The sequence below is a fragment of the Rutilus rutilus genome (assembly GCF_951802725.1).
Source record: "Rutilus rutilus genome assembly, chromosome: 1".
Lineage (NCBI taxonomy): Eukaryota > Metazoa > Chordata > Actinopteri > Cypriniformes > Leuciscidae > Rutilus > Rutilus rutilus.
The window spans coordinates 31,617,462-31,637,413 of record NC_140209.1 but is presented as its reverse complement, the minus strand read 5'-3'; the positions used below and the strand labels follow the sequence as shown (position 1 = coordinate 31,637,413).

Here is a 19,952-nt window from a genome sequence, read left to right as displayed (position 1 = left end):
AAACTACAATGATGATCAAAATCATTACGGTAAGGGTCTTGACGTCATCGCGCGTCGACGGTTTCTGCTGCACGCGCCGTTAATGTGCGGCAGCATCTGGAAGCTTCTGGATCAGCGATGGTGTCTTTATAATTTCTGCGCGGAGATCACGCACATTATTATTAATACTGCTGCGAAACCTCTTGACACACATCCTTGCAACGTCTACTTCTAAACGTTGACACACAGCATTTCCAAAGGTAGGCCCGAGTTGTTTTACCCGTGTTTACATTTTGAACATTAGAACGTGTTTCGGTTTCGTTGTATTTGGCTGTTCCTTATCTTTGAGTCTGACAGTATATCTGTTAATTAGGCTTTGTCAAAAATATTGTATCTGCTTTAACATATCTGTAACTGTAAGGGAAATATAAAATGGATGTCATAAAATATTACAAGTGATAATATATCTGTAAGTGAAACAAAATAAATATATAAATGTTACAAAAATGTATTATCTTTGATTAATACATCTGTAAGTGTAACATAAGAAATAAATGTCACAAAATATATATGTCTAAGTGAAATAAAATAAATAAATATGTCACAAAAATGTACTATCTGTGATAATACATCTGTAAGGAAATATCAGAAATAAATGGCACAATATTAAAATGTCATAAAATATTATCCGTGATGTGATAATATATTTGTAAGTGAAATATAATAAATAAATGTCAAAATAATATAGATGTAAGTAATAAATGTGTCATCTGTCTGTGATAATAGCCTACATCTGTTAGCGAAATATAAGAATGTCACCAAAAATATATTATCTGAACACATTTTCTAAGTGAAAGAAAAAATATCAAAAGTATATTATCTGTATATTACTGTGTAAGTGAAATAAAATATATAAATGTAAAAAAATAAAATAAAATAAATAATCACTATTCTCAACATGACTAGAAGTTACCATAAAAATCAACCAAAAATATTTAGTATTATTTATACTGAAAATAGCAGGAATGTGATTTTGTGCATCTCATTTGTCTTTACAAAGTTTTTGACAAATTTTAGTAAAGTTGTCCAAATATTGAATTTATTTATTAAGCCTGTTTAAAAAGCATTTACGGATTGTCAGAAAAGCTTTGAATCCCGAATATCATACGATGTGTCTTTATCTCCTTAGATGGCAGAAGGCAGGGGTAACAGGCAACACCCCCGTAATTTGCAAGGTGTGCTTCAGATGGCAGTGGAGGCCGGTTCTGCTTCGGACGGTCCGGCTGCACCAGAACCCATGACGCAAGAGGTGAGCACGCAGTCTCTGAAATATGTCCTGACAGTTATTTATATGCCTGGTCTGTAATGTTGATGTTTATTTTTTGTTGTTTATTAAAATACTCATATCCCAGTTTAATATGCAGTCATCTATAAGTAAACCACATTCTCTCTCTTTCTAGAGGTTGGAGTTTCTGAGAGGAGCTCTTGCAGAAGTGTGTAAAGGACAGATGGATGAGGTCGAGCAGATGAAGCAGTGTTTGGACGTGCTGAATAGAGATGAACGCAGGGAGGGAGAGGAGGAGGAGGAAGAGGAGGATGAGCGAGAGGAAGCCCTGGAAATGCTTTCTGAGCTCTGTGAGAACCTTGACAATGCGAGAGGTGTGTGTGTGTGTGTTTGCTCTTCAGACTTTCTTGTCGTCTTCTTGCAGCATCTAACACATGCATCACTTCTCTGTGTGTTTTGCAGATCTGATGAAGCTGGGCGGTCTGGACTTGTGTATGTCCCGGTGTCTCTGTCACTCCGAGGCGGGCATTCGCTGGAGAGCGGCTCAGCTCATCGCCAGCTGTGCCCAGAATATGCCCGAGGTGCAGTTCTACCTGCTCAACCAGGGGGCGCTACTGACACTCCTGCAACTCACAGATCACGACGCAAACAGCACAGTTAGAGTTAAAGCACTCTACGCGGTGTCCTGTGAGTATAGTTGCACGTAAAAGGAAATGTCTGGATTGATAAAGTCCAAGATTTTATATTGAGTGCATACGCACAAATGTGTGTGTGAAATGATTCACCAATAACTTTCGACTTTATTCTAAATCTAGAGAGAAATGTTGGAACAACTGAAACCACACATGCATATAAATCACACTTTCGTGAGAATTTGCATGGAAATATGAAATAGCTCTGCACAAACTCTATCTCTGATAGCATAGCATCTATCTACTACACAGCCACTCTCAAGGCGGTCTGTATGTTTTTTCCTGGTATAAATTAATAATCAAATATGAAATGATTCACACAATTGATAGTAAATGAGTAGAGCTCTACAGAATCTCTATCTCTGCATCTGCTCTGAGTTTGAGTCGATGAATTTGGGTGGGAAAAAGTGCAAGTCATCTTCCCAACCGGCTGTTGTCAACAAAAACCTTCAAAAATAAATGCTTGATATGAAAATGAAGATATTACAAATTATTGTGATTTTACCATTGCAAAAGAAAATTATTATTATTATAGTATTTTTCTTAAATACAGATTTTTGTACTATACAGTTAAGTTTTGCAATAGTAATGTTTCTTATTTTGTTTAATATTTTTATTTAGTAGTATAATATTTATTGATTTAGTCACAGAATTTTAGCCACATTGTGCATCCCTACAAATAAACACTGAAATTGCCCCAAATCGTACAGCCCTAATCAGCCTGTTTATTTTATTATATTTAGTCTATATGATTTTGGTTATTTTTGGTTGGTGACCCAACATTGGATCTTTTTAAGTGAAAGGCCTCCATTCATTTAGTGGCAAGTCTCCTCCTTATACTGCCTCTGGAATTAAGCATCTTCAAATCTTGTCTTTCCCAGGTTTAGTCCGGGAACAGGATGTAGGTCTGCGGGACTTCCTGTCACATGATGGTTTTTCAGTGCTGATGAGGGGGATGCAGTCAGACAGTGAGAAACTGAGGACTAAATCTGCGTTCCTTCTCCTCAACCTTCTGTCCAGTCACCCAGAACACAAAGGTAGCGCTGAATCTGAATGCGGACTCTTCGAGCATCTAGAGTCCAGTTTGTACGAGTGTTTTATGTGTACATTCTTAATTTGTCAGATACAGTGTTGTCTATGGGGATGGTTCAGCAGCTGGTGTCAGTTCTTCGGTCCCCTCATTCCTCTGTACATGAACATGTACTTGGTGCCCTCTGCTGGTTAGTAACATTGATTGCATGATGATAATGAAACTTCAGAATGCTGATTGAAGTACATCAGCTTTTGGAGTTTGACGCTTGGTTTCTGACTGTGTTTTTTTTGCGACGTGTATGTGTGTAGTCTGGTTGAGGACTCTCCCCGTGGTGTGAGTGATTGCAGAGATCCGTCGCTGGGCTTGGAGGAACTGCTCAACCAGCGAGTGCAGGACCTAAGGGGACAAGAGGAGAGCCAGGTAAACTCATTCACTCATCTCTTAACTGTTGTTTTTTTGTTTATCTCTCCTGTACTTTGTCCTTCAGTCTCACATTCACTTTCATGTCAAATATTTTAAGTCCACATGTAATAAAAATTGACCCTATTTTACTTATTATGTGTGATTTGTTGATGCATGTTCTTCCAAAGAAAAAAACTGTGGTTTCGTAATCCTTCACCGGTGTTAAATAACTTGTCTTGCCTCTGAAATGACTTTCTTTCTTAGCTGACATCACATAGGCCACTCGTTTATAGGTATGAGCAACATGGGTAGGTAAAATAATAGAGAAAATAATGCTTAGCAATAATCTAATAGTTTGTAGGCATTGTTTTAGGCTGTCCTTGTAGGTAATGAAGCCTTTTTAAAATCGTACACAATAATTAAATGCAGATTAACATTAACATAATACAATTCTACCACAATAATAGCAAATAGCATTACATTTGCCAAATATCATGAGCCAGTCCGTGTTTGGTATTTGAAAATAATTTAAATAAAATATAAATATTAGATAGAAAACTTAATGTAGAAATGTTGACTTGGCAGAGGCTAAAGTACTAAAATGACGAAGCTAACATAATTATAAAATAAATGAATAAAAGTTAGAAAAAGCGCAAAATTATTAATTTATATACTACCGTATTTTCCGCACTATAAGGCGCACCGGATTATAAGGCGCACCTTCAATGAATGGCCTATTTTAGAACTGTTTTCATATATAGGGCGCACCGGATTATAAGGCGCATATAGAATAGAAGATACTGCAGTCAAACGTTTGACTGGGTTTGCGTTATGCAGTGGTCACCAACCTTTTCAAGCCTAAGATCACATCCAAAGTCCAAATGTAAACCAAGATACCTTGTTTATACTCGACGCGTCCGCATGAGCGCGAAGTTAATAAAAAAAATAATATCCGTCTGCTCAGGCAGATTCGGCTTAACAGCGCGCGCGCCTCTGAATCCGAAGATGCATGACTTTGAGCCGAATCTGCCCGAGCAGACGGATATTAGTAGTACATCTCATCACACCGGCACCCAGTTTGCGCGTCTAAATCAGTTGTATGGTCTGGTGTTCAGTCTAAAACAAAACAGTTGCGTCAAGTATAAATGCCTCGTCTGTTTGGGGAGTTGCGCGCGCAGTCAGCGGAGGCTCGCGCTCCGATGTCAGGCGAAAGTATAAACAAGGTTTAAGTCAGCGGTTGTTTAACAGACGTTAACATAAGGCGCCAGATCCATATATAAGGCGCTCCGGATTATAAGGCGCACTGTCGTTTTTTGAAAAAAATAAAGGCTTTTAAGTGCGCCTTATAGTGCGGAAAATACGGTACTTAAAAAAATATGACAAAGGTAAAGCAAGTACATTTTAAAAGTAAAATGGGTTGCAAACAATGCTTCATAATGACTCGAATGTCTGACAGCTCTGAATTTTCTGTTCCTGCAGGAGGAGCTGGAATTTTGTGAACGTTTACGAGCGGCTTGTTTCCAAGGGCAACCCCTGGAGGACAGTGGAATGGATCGCTGAGGTCTTTCTGGTGATTTCTGGTGACGCAGGCTGTGTTTGTATTCCCTCTCTGTTTAAGAGAGAAATAAAAACTAGAAATAGAATTGATCAAGAGATAAACTTGAAAGGGACTTTAACTCTGAATAGAGTTCAGTTTGACCAGCTATGTGTGCATGTGCAAACTCACATACCATGAACTGTACACAAACACATAAACTTGTGTTATAATATATGTACATTTTTGTATAAAATGTCAGTTTGTTGTTATAAATTATGTGCTGTTTAGGCTCAACTTTCTAAATGTTTATTCTTCCTCTTTACACAAATACAAACCCATAATGTAGAACTACATATAAAAATGATTTAAAATAAAGAGTGTTCTGATTCAAACTGCTGTTTAAGTTCAATTCTGACCTAAAAATACTTTGTAGTGAGTGTAAAAACACATGTACAAACATGAGCCTTTTTTACACCCATTGTATTATCTAATAACCACGATTCTGTACTTTAGAAGTAAAATTATAGATACATTTTTGAAGTGAAACGGCCACAATTTAGACATTTTGTAATTTTGGAGGAATCCATTGCGATATGTTTAACGCACAGCTGATTAAGATATTCATGGAAATATAGATTTTGATCCCATGATAACTTACAATGAAAAGGGTCGTGGTCTTTAAAGTCCTGTTGTATGACAAGAAACAGGACACTTTTTGATGATTGATTTCAAAAGCGATCAAAACGTCTATTTATCTAATATGATTTAAACCTGCTCCTGGAGGGCCACTGTCCTGTAGGAGTTCAGCTCCAACCCCAATTAACCTGGACCAGATAATTACTGTCTTACTATAGGCGTACTAGAAACTTCCAGACAGGAGTATTGAGGCTAAAGTTGGAGCCTAACTCTGCAGGACCGAGTTTGGACACACCTGATTTAAACTTTAAAAAATGTCCTTGGAAAACCTAACCAGTTTCCTGTTTGGTGAATAAGGACCTTGTGATAAACTGTCTCAAATGAAGATTTGATATCGAGTAAGACCAAAATGGAAGCTTTATCTATCCACAGTTTCCAGTCATTCCCAACAAGAACTAATGTATGTTTGTTTTTTAGCTAGAATGATCTGAAAGATTATTAGCAATAAGAAAACACTTTTCTACATAAGGAAAGGTTAAAATGGGGGTTTTAGCATTGATTCATTATTCATAAGACTTTGAATAATGTGTCTGAATGTATGTAAAACTAAATCAGATTATCTCATACCACAGACTTAAAAATAAAGGTTCTTTACTGGCATCGAGGATTCAGTGAAGAAATTAATATTACCCTTTCATAACTCAGTTGAAGAAAGATTTTTCACACAATTTTATTTATTTCAAACTAAATAAACGTAGTTGGGTCAACACATTTTAGTTGGTTTAAGCCGAATTAATTGAGTCTAGTATGTGTAAATGAACTAAATAAACATGCAGTTTCATTCATCATTATCTACAATAATGAACAAATAAGAAAATTCTGGTGTCAGTACTGACTTTACTATAGTTATCACTCACAGCCTGAGCACAAGTGCTACTCTTCAGCACAATGGTAATCACATAATTCAGAAACATTACAGAAACTCCTCTAATGTCCAACATAACTGAACATGAAACACTAAAATGTCTTTTCCTTGACCAAAAAAGCACATAAAATAACGCCTTAAAGAAGTCTTAAATCAGAGCAGAAAGTCTTAAAATCATGTCATTCATTAAATGTTACGTGTATTGTAAAAAATGTATATCTTCCTCAGTATTTTTGTCCTGTTTTCCACAGTTCAAACATCTAAGCATTCTTAAATCAAGATTAATTTACTTGAGATGCAAATGTAAAATTAAGTCTTGAAAAAATGAACAGAATGAAATGTGTTTACGCTTAAACCAAGAATAAATATCTGTCAGTGACTTATGAAAACTTCCCTTTGAATTAAGTTGATTTTTATTAGCCCATTGGCAGATATTTGTTCTTGTTTTAATCACAAACTCGCTTTATTTTGATCAATTTCACAGAACACAAGACTTAATTTTTATGTTATGCTATAATCTTTAGACGTGCACTGGAAAAAAAGACAAAAATACTGATGGAGAACAACACTTTGCAGTGTGATCAGAAGGTTCAGTAAAAGTTATTTCCATGCTCTAGTGTTAGGGAACAGAGTTCAAGCTACTGTTTTTGTAAAATGAATAAAAAAGTTGTTTTGTCAAACTCTGAAGTGTTGATAATACAACACATAGACATTGAAGAAAGAAAGAAGGTCTTTATAAACTCTTGAATTTTCCATTTTTAAAACCTGCAGAAACCCTGGAATAAGAGGCAAAAATCATATTTTAAGTGCATCCATTGAACCTTTCCATTCCACAAAAAGTTCTTAATAGTGGAAAAAGTATTAAAATGTTCTTCACACTGAGGAAAAAGCGGCTCATTTAAGAACGGTTCATTGAAAGGTTCTTTCTGGAACCCAAGATGGTTCTTTATGGAATCACTGTGAAACACCCTTTTGGAATCTTCATTTTTAAGAGTGAATAATACACCTTTTTTTGTGACGTCTTGTCAAGATTCTTGACGTATTTCTTTCTTTATCATGGGTTTTGGCCAGTTTATTTTGGGCACACTAAAAGCAGCTGTCACTTTCTCAAACCTAAATTGACATTTATGGAACGCAGTTAATCAGTACGTGCTTACATAAGCGTTAGAATGTATTTATAATGCGTATGAGGTGCAGGTAGACACACATCCATTCTGTGTGAACAGAGAATCTTCAGTGCTCGTAACTTCTGTCCTCATGGCTTGGCACTTGCCGTTGCTCGTTTCTTTGCTTGTGGTGTTTGCCAGTGGCTTCACTGAAGGTAAGTCATATTCTATCTTCTAGTCACTTTGCTGAATAATTACTGGTCATATACTCTTCATTTGGTGTACAGACAAATATTAGAAAAGTTTTTTAAAGGGTTTGTTCATGCAAAAAAAGTACTTTTATTACCCTTCTTGTCTTTCCAAACAGAAGACGTTCTTTCGTCATGAACCAAACCAAAACATCAAAGAGTTTTTCAAAAATAGCACCATAAAAATACAGAAAAAGTTATTTTCTAAGTCTCCTAAAGCTGTACGGTAACTTTGTTTGAGAAACAGACCGAAATGAATATGAGTTATTTACTTAAAATATTGCCTTACATCATCACAGATTTCACATCAGTGACAAAACGTAAGAACCTACAACATTTTGCTTTCATTAAAGTCAAATATGGTTTTGTTAATATTTGTTAATGAACAATATATTTTTTACAGAATTTATTCATCTTTGTTAATGTTATTAAAAATACAATTCTCAATTGTTTGTTCATGTTGATTCCTTGTTATTTGACTCCTTTAATAGCTGTGGTTGCATTATTTCTATTTAAAATGTCCATGTTTTCTTTATTTGTTTCATTAGTGACCACCACAAGGCGCATGGATGACTTCATCAGTGCTGTGGAGAGAATTGAAGCAGAGAATCCAGGACTTCAGATACTCGATGTGGTCAAAGGTTTACGTAAGGCTGCTGGCTTTGAAACTGACCTCATCAAGCGTCACCTCGGCGACCTCAGTGATGCACGCGACCTTGCAACTGAACCATCCGTCATTTCATTCTTAAGCAATGTCATTAAATATAGCATAACACAGTTGGGTGAGGAGGAAGGTGTAGTTCTGACTTTAGATGGTTCAAATGTGGCGTTGGCCCCAATGCTCCTCGGACTTGAGGCTGGGCTGCAGTCGACCATCCAAGGCCTGTACCCTTTAACCTTGACCGAGAACCTGGTTGCCTCTTTGGTCCATCATGCCCACAATGAGAAGTCCAGCGCTCCTCTGGGCACTCAAGGTTTTTGGGATAGCATTAAATCCCCAAAGGTGTACACTCTCTCTGGTTTGCCCTCTTTGGCAACAGACGCCCTAATAACCGGAGGAATGGACGGGTTCATTCTCGGGTCGGAAGTTGCCACATCTAACCTTCGTGAGCTTTCACTGAGTGACTTGCTGAAGAGTTACTACAGCCACCAGCTTGATGCCGCAGGGTTGGACGCAGCGCCTCGTCTGATTAGTCAAAATCGAAGGATGAACTTTAAAAAGGTCGTCAGCTTCTCTTTGCTGAAAAGCCAAGTGGTTCAGGCTCTAACAGTTCACCGTAACTTAAATGAGTCTGACAGGAAGAGGCTGGATGATGTCGTGAACGAGGGGTTTGAGCAATTTGTCCATGTGTATGCGGGTAATTAAACCTATTCATTTATTTATTTATTACTGATGTTAACCATTGTATACTGATTAGTTGTAAAAATGTATATTTTAAATATATATTTTTAAGAATATTTTTTCTTTTTTTAAAAAACTATTTTGTCTATTTTTACAAAATGTTTTGTCTATTACTCTATTTTAGCATTTAAAATCTTTTTCTGTTAAAATGTTTTAAATATACATTTATAAAAATAAATGTCTAAGTAAATATAACAATTTTAACAAAAAAGCTTCATACAAATAAAGCTTTTAAATAACATTTTTTTTCATAAATTTTAAGCTGACTTTATGTATTTAACAATTTGAACGGTCATTTTACAATCTTTTTTTGCTGTAACTTTAGATCATTCTGAATATAATTTGAGTTAGTAAATCAATTTATTACTGATGTTAACATGGACTGTTTTATTTAATATACAAATATTTGAAATCTATTTTCCTACTAAATATATATAGTATACTATCATATATACTACTTTTGTTTTTAATTGTACAATTAAAGCTGACTTATGTATTTTACTGTTTTAACTATTACATTTTATATTCTTTTATTGTTAAATTAGGAATATTTTTAATAATACCATTAATGCACTACCACTTAAACCACTTTATTTGTGACAAATTAGCAATCTGTCAATAGCAATTTTGTGTTCTCATATTGCTTTTTTTTTCCCTGCCAAGTTTGTCCCAAAATCATTACGAGGTCTCAATGGGGGGCTGCATCTTACATCGGTTCTCCCTCCTATCTGTCTCTCCCTGTACCGTACCTTTTCATCCACCACACATATCGACCCTCCAGTCCTTGCACCACCTTTGACCAATGTGCCAGTGAGATGCGGTCCATGCAGCGCTACCACCAGCAAAGCAATGGATGGTCTGACATTGGATACAGGTTAGGAAAGTCCCAATGGGTAGTAAAATAATTTAAGATATCATTCTGTACCATAAAGCCCTTTGAACTTCTTTTCTGTACTGATTGTTTGCAATTGAATTTCTTGTTCTTCCCCCTGAAGTTTTGTTGCAGGCTCTGATGGAAACTTGTACGAAGGCCGCGGTTGGAATTGGGTGGGTGCCCACACTTACGGGTACAACTCCAGAGGCTTTGGCGTCTGCTTCATTGGAGATTATACCTCCACCCTCCCCTCCAGGACTGCGATTAACATGGTGCGGTACGACTTCACAAGCTGTGCTGTGAACGGAGGTCGACTGTCTTCATCTTACTCCTTGTATGGACACAGGCAAGCCGATTCCACAGAATGCCCAGGAAACACTCTCTACCGTGAAATCCAGACATGGGAGCGTTACCAGGTAAAAAGTTAAACAAAATATTAATGGGATTTATTGATCTTATGGGGTTGTGACTGCTCAGAATGTATTGCTTTCCTAACAGTTCAGTTGTATCTCTGTTTTGTCCTACAGAGCTATTTGCCTTGATGACTGTGGCATCAACAATGGACATCTAATTGTGTCTCTGGAACACAGTACATGATGTATTACATGTATCCCTCATAATAAATGCATAATGTCTTTAAAAAAAGTATATCAGTTGTTTTTTATTACACATTACATTACAAAATCTACATAAGACATCCTGTATTGAAATGGCTGATATGTGAATATACTCTCATAATTAACATAACTCTCAGTAAAAATGTGCATTAAGGTGATGGAAACAGTTTATTCACATACTGATGATGATTTTGACCATTTGTGCATGTAAAACATCGTGGCATTATTCAATAAGCCCAACTAAAGGTCTGATCATTGTCCTTGAAATTCATGTAGAATTTGGAAGATTTAAACTAGTCATAGTCATTTTTCCAGCCTTTGAACAAAACGGCCATTCTAGCCACCGAACGGTTTTACTGTACGCACATGTATAAGCTACTGCATTTTGGTCCTAGCATATAAAAAACTCATTTCAAAATAAAAGCGATCTCCCGCTTTATTTAATTCTGCATTATTCAGTCAGTGTGGCAAATAAGCTCAAAAGGAAAAAAATGAATAATTATAAATATTTAGATCAGCTAACTTGATGTAGCTGAATTAATATTACAATCAATTATTGTATCTATCCATCGAACACTCAGCATCGTCTATCAACTCTCAGAAAGGATAGTTTTTGTGGCCACAGAAAGAAAACTCTTAGCATGTAACGTTAGCTGTAATCGCATCGTTAAAGTGATGTTGATTTAAAGCAGGGACCAGAATCAAACTCACATGAATGTGCACAAAAGTTTTATTTAAAGCTACACTGTGTAATTTTTTCAGTTGATTCTTAGCAAAAAACACTTAGTTCTTTCAAAAATATATGTGCTCATTAATGTATATTTACTTCTTTCAAGTAATAAAGTATTCTCGTAAGTTTATAATCTGCCATTAAAAGTACATACGGGTAAGGGGTTCGAATGCCGGTGTGGTGAAGTATCCAGTCACTCTGAAGTGATGCTACAAGACAAGTTATCGTGAGAACAGATTTAGATCAGGCATACTAATGGTATACTAATTGGGTCCTCAGCCCGGACCCATCACTTCAGAGTGACCGGATACTTCACCACATAGATATCATATATAAACGCTAGATGTCTTATGGCGCAGTCACTTCCGGCATCATCGTTCGGCCATCTTGTGACAGTGCTCTGTGCATTAAGGTGAATGATCAGCACGCACACAAATCCTCTTATCTCGCTGAAATCTTGACGGATTTACAAACGGTTTGGTTTCTTACAAACGTTATTAACGTGGCTATAATTCCGAATGCTTGAAAATGTATGTTATAATTTTTCATATGTATGCAGTGTATGTATGCAGTGTCATAACTACATCTCTGACGTTTATAACAAACCAAACCGTTTGAAAATCGGTAGAAAAATGAGCAAGTTATGGTTATTTAAAAGTACATGCACCATTGAAGTAGTGAGCGAGTACACTGTCGCAAGATGGCCGCCACGTGCGGACGTCGACCTCCATTGGCCAGCAGTGCGCACGAGACATCTAGGGTGCTTCTCAATATCCCTCCTCGTCTCCTCTCTCCTCCGTCCTCCATCCTATGACCCGGAAACCAATCGAGCACAGCCATCTTGAAGGACATCTCAATTCTCTAATTGCACCGCGAGGAGTCGAGGATCGAGGAGTGAGGAGGCTTCCACCCAGCCAACATGTCCATGTGGGCCCCACATGGGTTTTCTCTGGGTTATATGGGTGTCATGTGGGCATGGGCTCAGAGTGGGCACTTTGATGGGGTTACTATGGGCCCCAGTTTGGTTTAGGTAGTGGGCTCCAGCTAGGCTGCCCATTATTGTTTATTTGTGGGTCTTGTTTGGGCCCCAATTGGGCTATATTAGACTAAATTTGTATTACTAATTTTGGTTTGTATTTATTTTAAAAGTACCTGCCATAATTGTGTATTGAAAATGAAAAACATTTAAAAATATTTGACTAAGTTTTTTTAATTTGATATAATACAAAATGCACATCATGTTTGTCAAATAAATTTATTTTTTATTTTTATTTTTTGTGTGTGTGTGTAAATTTCATGGCCTTATAAAACACTTATTTTGTATTATGTGCAAAAAAGTGCTTAAAACTATATTTTCTAAAAGAGTAAAGCACTTGCATCATACTGTCCCCTCCCCCACAAGCTATAATGATTGCCTCCTCCCGCCTTTACATTCAAACTAAAAAAAAAACCAAAAAAAAAAAAAAACCAACGGTCTCCTTCTCTCCTGGACAAGTTTCTTCTAGACATCACCGTCAAATCTCCTGTTTAACACTACCAAGGTAAGATATGTATACGTTTTATTTTGTATTAACTTTGTTTTACTTAAGATTTTATAAAACTAGATATTTCGGAATCAATAGAGCTAACATTTAACGAACATTAACGAAGGTTAGCGAGCCGAGCTCAAACAAGTTACATAAGCTAACTAAAATGAAGTTGGTTAACCAGCAAATTTTATACAATATGTGTTCGCGCCGACTTTTCACCCTTTTACACGCTTTACCGTATTTTTCATAATCGTTCGGTCTCATAATAATGACCGAGGCAGTATATCGTGCAAGAATGCGTCATTGCGCTTCTAGGCCTGTGCTTCGCAGCCGGTGAAAACCCGGCTTAAAGTCCCATAAAATGATGCATACTACCCGTACACTCAGTTTAAGTATTCAGGAAAGTTTTATTTGAGGGACAGATCGAAATTGTTCGTTGTAGTTAAAGAAACATTAATAATTTGTGCTCATTCATGAACGATTCGTTTTTTGAATCGGTTCTTTTTAGTGAACCTGTTGAATAAAATCACAAAACTGTCAGAATGACTCATTTGAAGTCAATCAATTGACTCGCTGATTAGTGATCCGGTCAAGCAGTTCCTAATGCGATGTCTCCACATACAGAATGGATTGATACTGCTAGTGCTAGATGTAAGTTATCTTAATTATGTTATCTCAATTAATCAGTAGGCATGTCGGTATTGATCGTTTAAAAAGTATCCTAAACTAATGTCATAGTTGTGCTGTGCCTTTAGGTTAATCAGGTAAAAAGAGATAAGTAATTTATTTTAATCTTTTCATTTTTGTACATTATTAACAATGGTCTTGCATGAAGAAACATTACGCTGATGTACAGTACAGGTCAAAATTTGGAAACATTACGATTTTTTATATTTTTGAAAGAAGTCTCTAATGCTTATCAAGGCTGTGTTTATTTGATCAAAAATACAGAAAAAAAACAGTAATATTGTGAAATATTATTACAACTTAAAATAATAGTTTTCTATTTGAATATACTTTAAAAAATAATTTATTCCAGTGATGCAAAGCTGAATTTTCAGCATCATTACTCCAGTCTATCACATGATCCTTCAGAAATCATTCTAATATTCTGATTTATTATGAGTGTTGGACACAGTTCTGCTGCCTAATATATTTGATGAATAAAAGGTTAAAAAGAACTGCATTTATTCAAAATAAAAAATAAATATTTTCTAATAATATAAATCTTCTTTACTATCACTTTTTATCAATTTAACACATCCTTGCTGAATAAAAGTATTAATTTATTTCAAAAAAGAAAGAAAAAAATGACTGACCCCAAATTACTGACCAGTAGTGTATATTGTTGTTACAAAAGATTTCTATTTTTAAAACATTTTTGTATTTTATTTTTTTACTTTTTATTTATCAAAGTATCCTAAAAAAGTATCACAGGTTATGAAAAAATATTAAGCAGCAGAACTGTTTCCAACTTTGATAATGAATCATCATATTAGAATGATTTCTAAAGGATCATGTGATAGACTGGAGTAATGATCCTGAAAATTCAGCTTTGCATCACAGAACTTTTCAACTGGAAACCCCCCCCCCCCCGATACACTTTTAATTCGTTCTGGCCGTTTATTTACATGATAATGATTAATATGTTACAAAGTGCAAGTTTTTAAAAACAATACAGTTATAATCTCCGTGTAAACTTCAAAACGTTAATAGCTTAGGGTCTAGCTTAGGGTCTATATGCATGTTGTAGATTTAGATGATTTAAGGAGTTTTGACAATTCTTCCTAAAGCAGTGATTTTTTTCCTCAGGGAGACTACAATGCATGCGATGCTGTAGTAGATGGATGCATAATTATAATCATTTTCTCTCTTATCTTATTTTCTTTCTCTTTTACAGGAAGCACAAACGCCAGGTCGCAGCACCCCAGCACAGACAAGTTCTACTAGTACTCCCTGCAGACCACTTCAGCCCAGTTCAGTCCAGTTCAGACCACTTCAGCCCAGTGGAACAGCAGTGAGGGATGGAATGTTCGTTCGTGTACTGACAATACTGGAAGAAATTAAAGATTGCCAAAAGGTACAGGGTAGCATGATACAGTGTCTTCTGCAGCAGAGAGAACAAAACTGTGTGGTTCCTGTCTTGCCTGAGGGAGTCCCCTTTCCATTGAAGAGTTTTACTGAAGTGGATGATCTGGAGTTGAAGCTCTGTGAGTCTGACTTCCAGAAAAATTTGGTAAGTGTTCTAGGTGTGTGCGATAAATTAAATCGTTGACAATTAAATGCCTCCACGATCTCTCTACAGAGAGTGTTGTGTTGTGATGCAGTGCACATTCTATCAGTTGTAGTTTTACCCCCAATTTCCACCGGCTGCGTTACGGCTCCGGCATGGCGGCGGAGTCAATAGGTTTCCATTAAAGTCAATGAGTGTATTTCCACTGAATGCGGTACAGCTGCGTTCCGACTCCGGCGATGCGCAGCCCTCCGGAGCAGATACGCAGAGCTTCTATTTTTGCCGGATGCCGGAGAGCTCCGCAGCAATTCAGCACTTATATCGCGCGATCATACGTGAATTTGCGAGATCTCGTGGGTCCTTGTGACTTCAGCTGTCAGTCATGACCGCAGCCGTTCCGCAACAAATACGGACCTGGTGGGTATTGACGGACGACGGAACACGGAGCTGTCACGCAGCGGAGCCGTTCCGCAGCCGTTCCGCATCTGGTGGAAATTGGGGGTTATACTAGTCTAGATGGTCTCCCACGGACTAATCACTCCTGAGTTTTTTCAGAATGGTCCTAGAGCAGTGTAAAACCAACTAAATCGCGTCAACTTCAGGGTCCTTAGCACCGTCGGGTCCTAACAATATGCAAGTGACTTACTGCCTGACTAAATAACAACGGGGAATTAACTATTACACATATGCAAAGAACTATATGAATATATTAATGACTGTAAACATATTAATGACTGGCCTTCATTTTAGTGCAATTATAACAAGCTCACTCTTCACTTGTTCCTGAAAAGGAGAAAATAAATGGGGAAATTTTTTAGCTGAACTGCTCTGTAAATTGCAAAATAGTCTTAAACACCATAAAAAAATAATAATTGTGGATCGTGATCCTGCCTGAAAAAAAATTGTGATACATTTTTGCCATATTCCCCACATAACCAAAGTTGTAGATGCAGAGGGTGGTTCTGTGTACACACTAGGTTAAGTTAACCCACTCTGTTTCCCTTAATGAACTGTTACCACTACATTTGTAATTTTGTTTCTTCTATATTTCTTTTCATCTCAACTTCAGGTCTCAGTCCTTGGGGACATTGGAGGGAGGAGCCTTGATGAGTGTGTCCGTAGAACTATGGCATTTTTGATGACGAATGACCTTGCCCGTCAATTGAACCTCACAGGGCGCCATGGAAAACGCTCGTTCAGGAGCCTACGTCTGTTTGATACTTTGCATGGTATATACATTTCAACATCCTTCATTTACATAGATTAGTAAAAACGCAAACGGTTTGGGGTCATTTTGTGTCAAATCAACCAGAAGGTCCTAGCTCAATGTTGATTTTGATCATTTTGTTTTCTGGTGATAAAAATGATTACTTAAAGGGAACCCTGAAGATTTGTATGGTTTTTTAGATTACATCTGCGAATGTAAATTAGATATACAAAAACACTCTAAGGGCCCTATCTTGCACCCAGCACAATTGACTTTGTACACCGATGCATGTATCATATCATATATCATTCCTATTTTGCACCCAACGCACAGCGGGCTTTTCCCTCCACAGACACACGTTGGTAAATTAGGGAATGAACTTTCGATCCCGGGGGCGGTTCAGCGAAAAGAGGAGGCGTGTTCCAGCGCAAACATTCCCTGGTGCTATTTTAAGGGCGCATACTTGGCCATAATGTTGTGTGTGCACAACACGCATATACTTTGCTTCTCTCATCTACACAGATGCAGCAGTTTTCATTTTTGCAAATCATACATTATTACAAGATAAAGTATTAAAACAAGAGGGAAATCATTGTTGTGTCCATGACGATGATACTTGCGTTTCTGATCGTTAAAATAGGGCCCTAGACGTCAGGTTTATTTTTATAAAAAAAGTTTTTTTCCGTTTGATGTTTGAATGAACAATATAAAAAAAAAATCACCAAATGTTTATGAAAATAAATAAAAACTGAGTTTTATCTATCTTGAACTTTTCATATATTAGCTGTATTGCGCTCAATATAGTGGTGTATTGCTGCAGTAGCACCCTTTCATTAAAATTAATTTATTATTTTGGTTCACAGGTAGCCTGAAACAGAACACTTTCTTGAGAACTGTCAGCAAGAAAGAGGTGGAGACAGCCCTCGGTAAATGGTTCACAAATGCTAGGGATAGAGATGGCAACCGTGCCTTGAGAGCCCAGCCAAACCTTGTGCGGAGAGCAGCACAGTCAGAGGTGTAAGTTACATAATTTATAACAAATAAAGGGAAAGCTAAATTGTTTGTTTTTCATTCAGTTAGTAGTAATTTTTAACATCTGTTAAGTTAACCAATCAGAATCAAATATTCAACAGCACTGATTTTTAGGGGGCAAACTGCAAAGGAAGACCCTTATTGTATTTGTTAGGGGCCAATCATTGAGGGTGCATTGGCACCTATTAATTTTGGTAGTGTTCTTATTGTTATTAATGATCTTTATTATATTCCAATTTTCTTATTAGGGGTTCAAGCACCAAAATCTAGAATATCTATTGTATTTGCTCAGATTATTTTTGGGGGTATGAGCGTGAAACATGATTATAATTTAGATTATACTCATGCATTTCTTTAATGTTCATGTAAAACTGATTTTTTTGAAGTTCTGCTAAGATTTTTAAAGTATTTATTTGTCTTTTCTTTCTTTACTCTTTAGGTTTGAAGCTGAGGATTCTGTACTGGCACAGGACTGATCACTTTTATTTGAGGTTTCATCTTGAAGACAGTAACTTCAATAAAAGAAATGTTGATTTACACATTCTGAATTGAAGTCATTTTTTTTCCTGCAATTCAAATATTTTGTAATTTCTTAGATATTAAAATGTTAAAGTAACACAAATTGATGCATTTTTGGTTTGGGCAGGTACTGGTTAACAAAACAGTAACAAAGTTGGAGTGATTTGAAAGTTAATTTTGTAGTATAGCACATTTACTTAAACCACGGTAATCAGGTTTACTTAATAAATGGGGCCCACTGTGGTCCAGTGAGATCACCCATAAGGGCCCCATAAGGGTAATGTATGGGACCCACTTTCGGCCCATTAATATTATATAATTTGGGACCCAAGTGGGCCCATAAAATGAACTCCTACATGGGCCCAACTTGGAGCCCACTGTGTACCCATCATTAGCCCATATGGGCTAACACACATGGGGCCCATGTGGAGCCGATGGACAAATTTATCTGGGCCCCATTTGGGTGGCCCATGCAGGGCCCAAGTTACAGCCCATCAAAATCCCACATGGGGCCCACATGGACATGTTGGCTGGGCAGAGGAGTCATGAGCGAGGATACACAGGTGTATCCTATGCGGAAGAGTTTTATCGACTAAAACGTGACGCATATGGCGAGTGGATAATGCCACGGATAACTTACCGAAGTCTACAGTCGTGTACTTTTACGTGACAGAAGAGGTACGCCGCACCACAGACGGGTGAAACCAACGCGTGACTCCAACGTCGCATCACAGCACGTCGCACCACTGACGCGTGACTCCAACGTCTCACCACAGCACGTCGCATCACAGACGCGTGACACCAACGTCTCACCACAGCATGACTCCAACGTCGCATCACAATAAAATAATATCTATTTTCCCCCCTAGCTTTTCTTATCTTTCCTTTGTTATCTTTCTAATCAATCATTCTTTTCTTGTATTCTGATGACATTGAAAATATCATTGATACAAATTTTGTATTGTATACAAAGTTGTGTATGTCATTAATGTCATCTCTGAATGGTTTACGAACATAGGTTTTTTTTTGTTTGTTTAAAATAATTCACTCACTTTCTACTGGATATGAGGGCTATGCAAATTATACACCATCAAAGTCACAATTTTTTGCACAATTATTAACAACAACTTTAAAGTTGAACAGATAAATTCATTAATTGTTATCTATAAACATAGTATTCTGGAATGTGTCAGTCTGAGTTTTTACTTTTGAAGGTGGTAATAATTTTAATTTACACAGTTGACCATAATGGCGAATACACAAAATGAAACTATTCACGATATTGTTTACAGGAGAAGGTGACAAGAAAGTATTTTAATAGCCTATTATTTTCAAGAAATCAACAATGAAAAAAATAAGACAGGGAAATAGTCGTTTAGTCACAAAATGCTAAACAATGTAGGTTCATGGTCAAATGTTCAAGACTAGGGCTGTCAGTGTCGACTATTTATTTAGGCTATATATTTTTTGGTCATAAAGATAGATCTGAAGTGAACAATAGTCATAGTATGACTTAAATACATAATTACAAATGAGGCAATATAATTGGTTCAAATAAAGTAGGGTATTAAAAGTAATTAATTATTTTATTTTATTTAACAACACTATTAAAATACATGAAGAAATATATAAACAATGAACATATGTATATTATGTACAAATGCCAACAGAGGGCGCAAGAGGATAATTGACGATAATTGTTACACTTTACATCAAGAGCAGTACTACGGTGACGCATAGCTGCTGCCACATACATATTATTGTTTCCCCTCAATTATGTTGTAATAACGAGATCTTATGTCGTTTTAACGTCATCTTTTCTCGTAATAACGTGATCTTATGTCGTTAAAACTACATATTTTTCTCGTAATAACGAGATGTCACGACATCTTTTTTTTTTGCCTTTATAATCCACATAAAATTGACAGCCTATCCTTTTTCACACTTCTACGTTCAAAAAGCTTAT

At 36.7% G+C, this 19,952-nt stretch overlaps 3 protein-coding genes across 3 annotated transcripts; all 3 read left to right on the top strand.

Annotated features, from left to right (window-relative positions):
* Positions 1-23: 23 nt before the first annotated feature.
* On the top strand, positions 24-5,029 carry hspbp1 (HSPA (heat shock 70kDa) binding protein, cytoplasmic cochaperone 1). The gene is made up of 8 exons (XM_084430024.1): positions 24-239; positions 1,169-1,288; positions 1,440-1,638; positions 1,727-1,951; positions 2,838-2,993; positions 3,080-3,176; positions 3,298-3,409; positions 4,871-5,029. Exons 2-8 carry the CDS (start codon positions 1,169-1,171, stop codon positions 4,949-4,951), a joined length of 990 nt encoding a protein of 329 aa, XP_084286150.1. The 5' UTR covers positions 24-239; the 3' UTR covers positions 4,952-5,029.
* A 2,672-nt stretch (positions 5,030-7,701) lies between these two features.
* Positions 7,702-10,735, top strand: LOC311307030 (N-acetylmuramoyl-L-alanine amidase-like). The gene is made up of 5 exons (XM_084435733.1): positions 7,702-7,810; positions 8,392-9,201; positions 9,909-10,119; positions 10,241-10,535; positions 10,647-10,735. The coding sequence occupies exons 1-5, from the start codon at positions 7,747-7,749 to the stop codon at positions 10,659-10,661; spliced, it is 1,395 nt and encodes a 464-aa protein (XP_084291859.1). The 5' UTR covers positions 7,702-7,746; the 3' UTR covers positions 10,662-10,735.
* Positions 10,736-12,897: 2,162 nt separating this feature from the next.
* LOC311289601 (uncharacterized protein) lies at positions 12,898-18,006 on the top strand. Its single transcript, XM_084407734.1, has 5 exons — positions 12,898-13,007; positions 14,896-15,231; positions 16,298-16,457; positions 17,299-17,452; positions 17,907-18,006. Exons 2-5 carry the CDS (start codon positions 15,025-15,027, stop codon positions 17,941-17,943), a joined length of 558 nt encoding a protein of 185 aa, XP_084263860.1. The 5' UTR covers positions 12,898-13,007; positions 14,896-15,024; the 3' UTR covers positions 17,944-18,006.
* The last annotated feature ends 1,946 nt before the right edge of the window (positions 18,007-19,952 follow it).

What these genes read in the sequence shown, in the direction of transcription:
- hspbp1 (XM_084430024.1), top strand. Translation starts at nt 1,169, where the DNA reads ATGGCAGAAGGCAGGGGTAACAGGCAACACCCCCGTAATTTGCAAGGT. An exon ending in AGCACTCTACGCGGTGTCCT is followed by an intron (nt 1,952 to 2,837) that starts GTGAGTATAGTT and finishes TGTCTTTCCCAG; the next exon opens with GTTTAGTCCGGGAACAGGAT. An exon ending in CAGTCACCCAGAACACAAAG is followed by an intron (nt 2,994 to 3,079) that starts GTAGCGCTGAAT and finishes TTAATTTGTCAG; the next exon opens with ATACAGTGTTGTCTATGGGG.
- LOC311289601 (XM_084407734.1), top strand. Translation starts at nt 15,025, where the DNA reads ATGTTCGTTCGTGTACTGACAATACTGGAAGAAATTAAAGATTGCCAA. An exon ending in CTGACTTCCAGAAAAATTTG is followed by an intron (nt 15,232 to 16,297) that starts GTAAGTGTTCTA and finishes TCTCAACTTCAG; the next exon opens with GTCTCAGTCCTTGGGGACAT. An exon ending in AGAGCAGCACAGTCAGAGGT is followed by an intron (nt 17,453 to 17,906) that starts GTAAGTTACATA and finishes TTTACTCTTTAG; the next exon opens with GTTTGAAGCTGAGGATTCTG.
- LOC311307030 (XM_084435733.1), top strand. Translation starts at nt 7,747, where the DNA reads ATGGCTTGGCACTTGCCGTTGCTCGTTTCTTTGCTTGTGGTGTTTGCC. An exon ending in TGCCAGTGGCTTCACTGAAG is followed by an intron (nt 7,811 to 8,391) that starts GTAAGTCATATT and finishes TTGTTTCATTAG; the next exon opens with TGACCACCACAAGGCGCATG. An exon ending in TGGTCTGACATTGGATACAG is followed by an intron (nt 10,120 to 10,240) that starts GTTAGGAAAGTC and finishes TTCCCCCTGAAG; the next exon opens with TTTTGTTGCAGGCTCTGATG.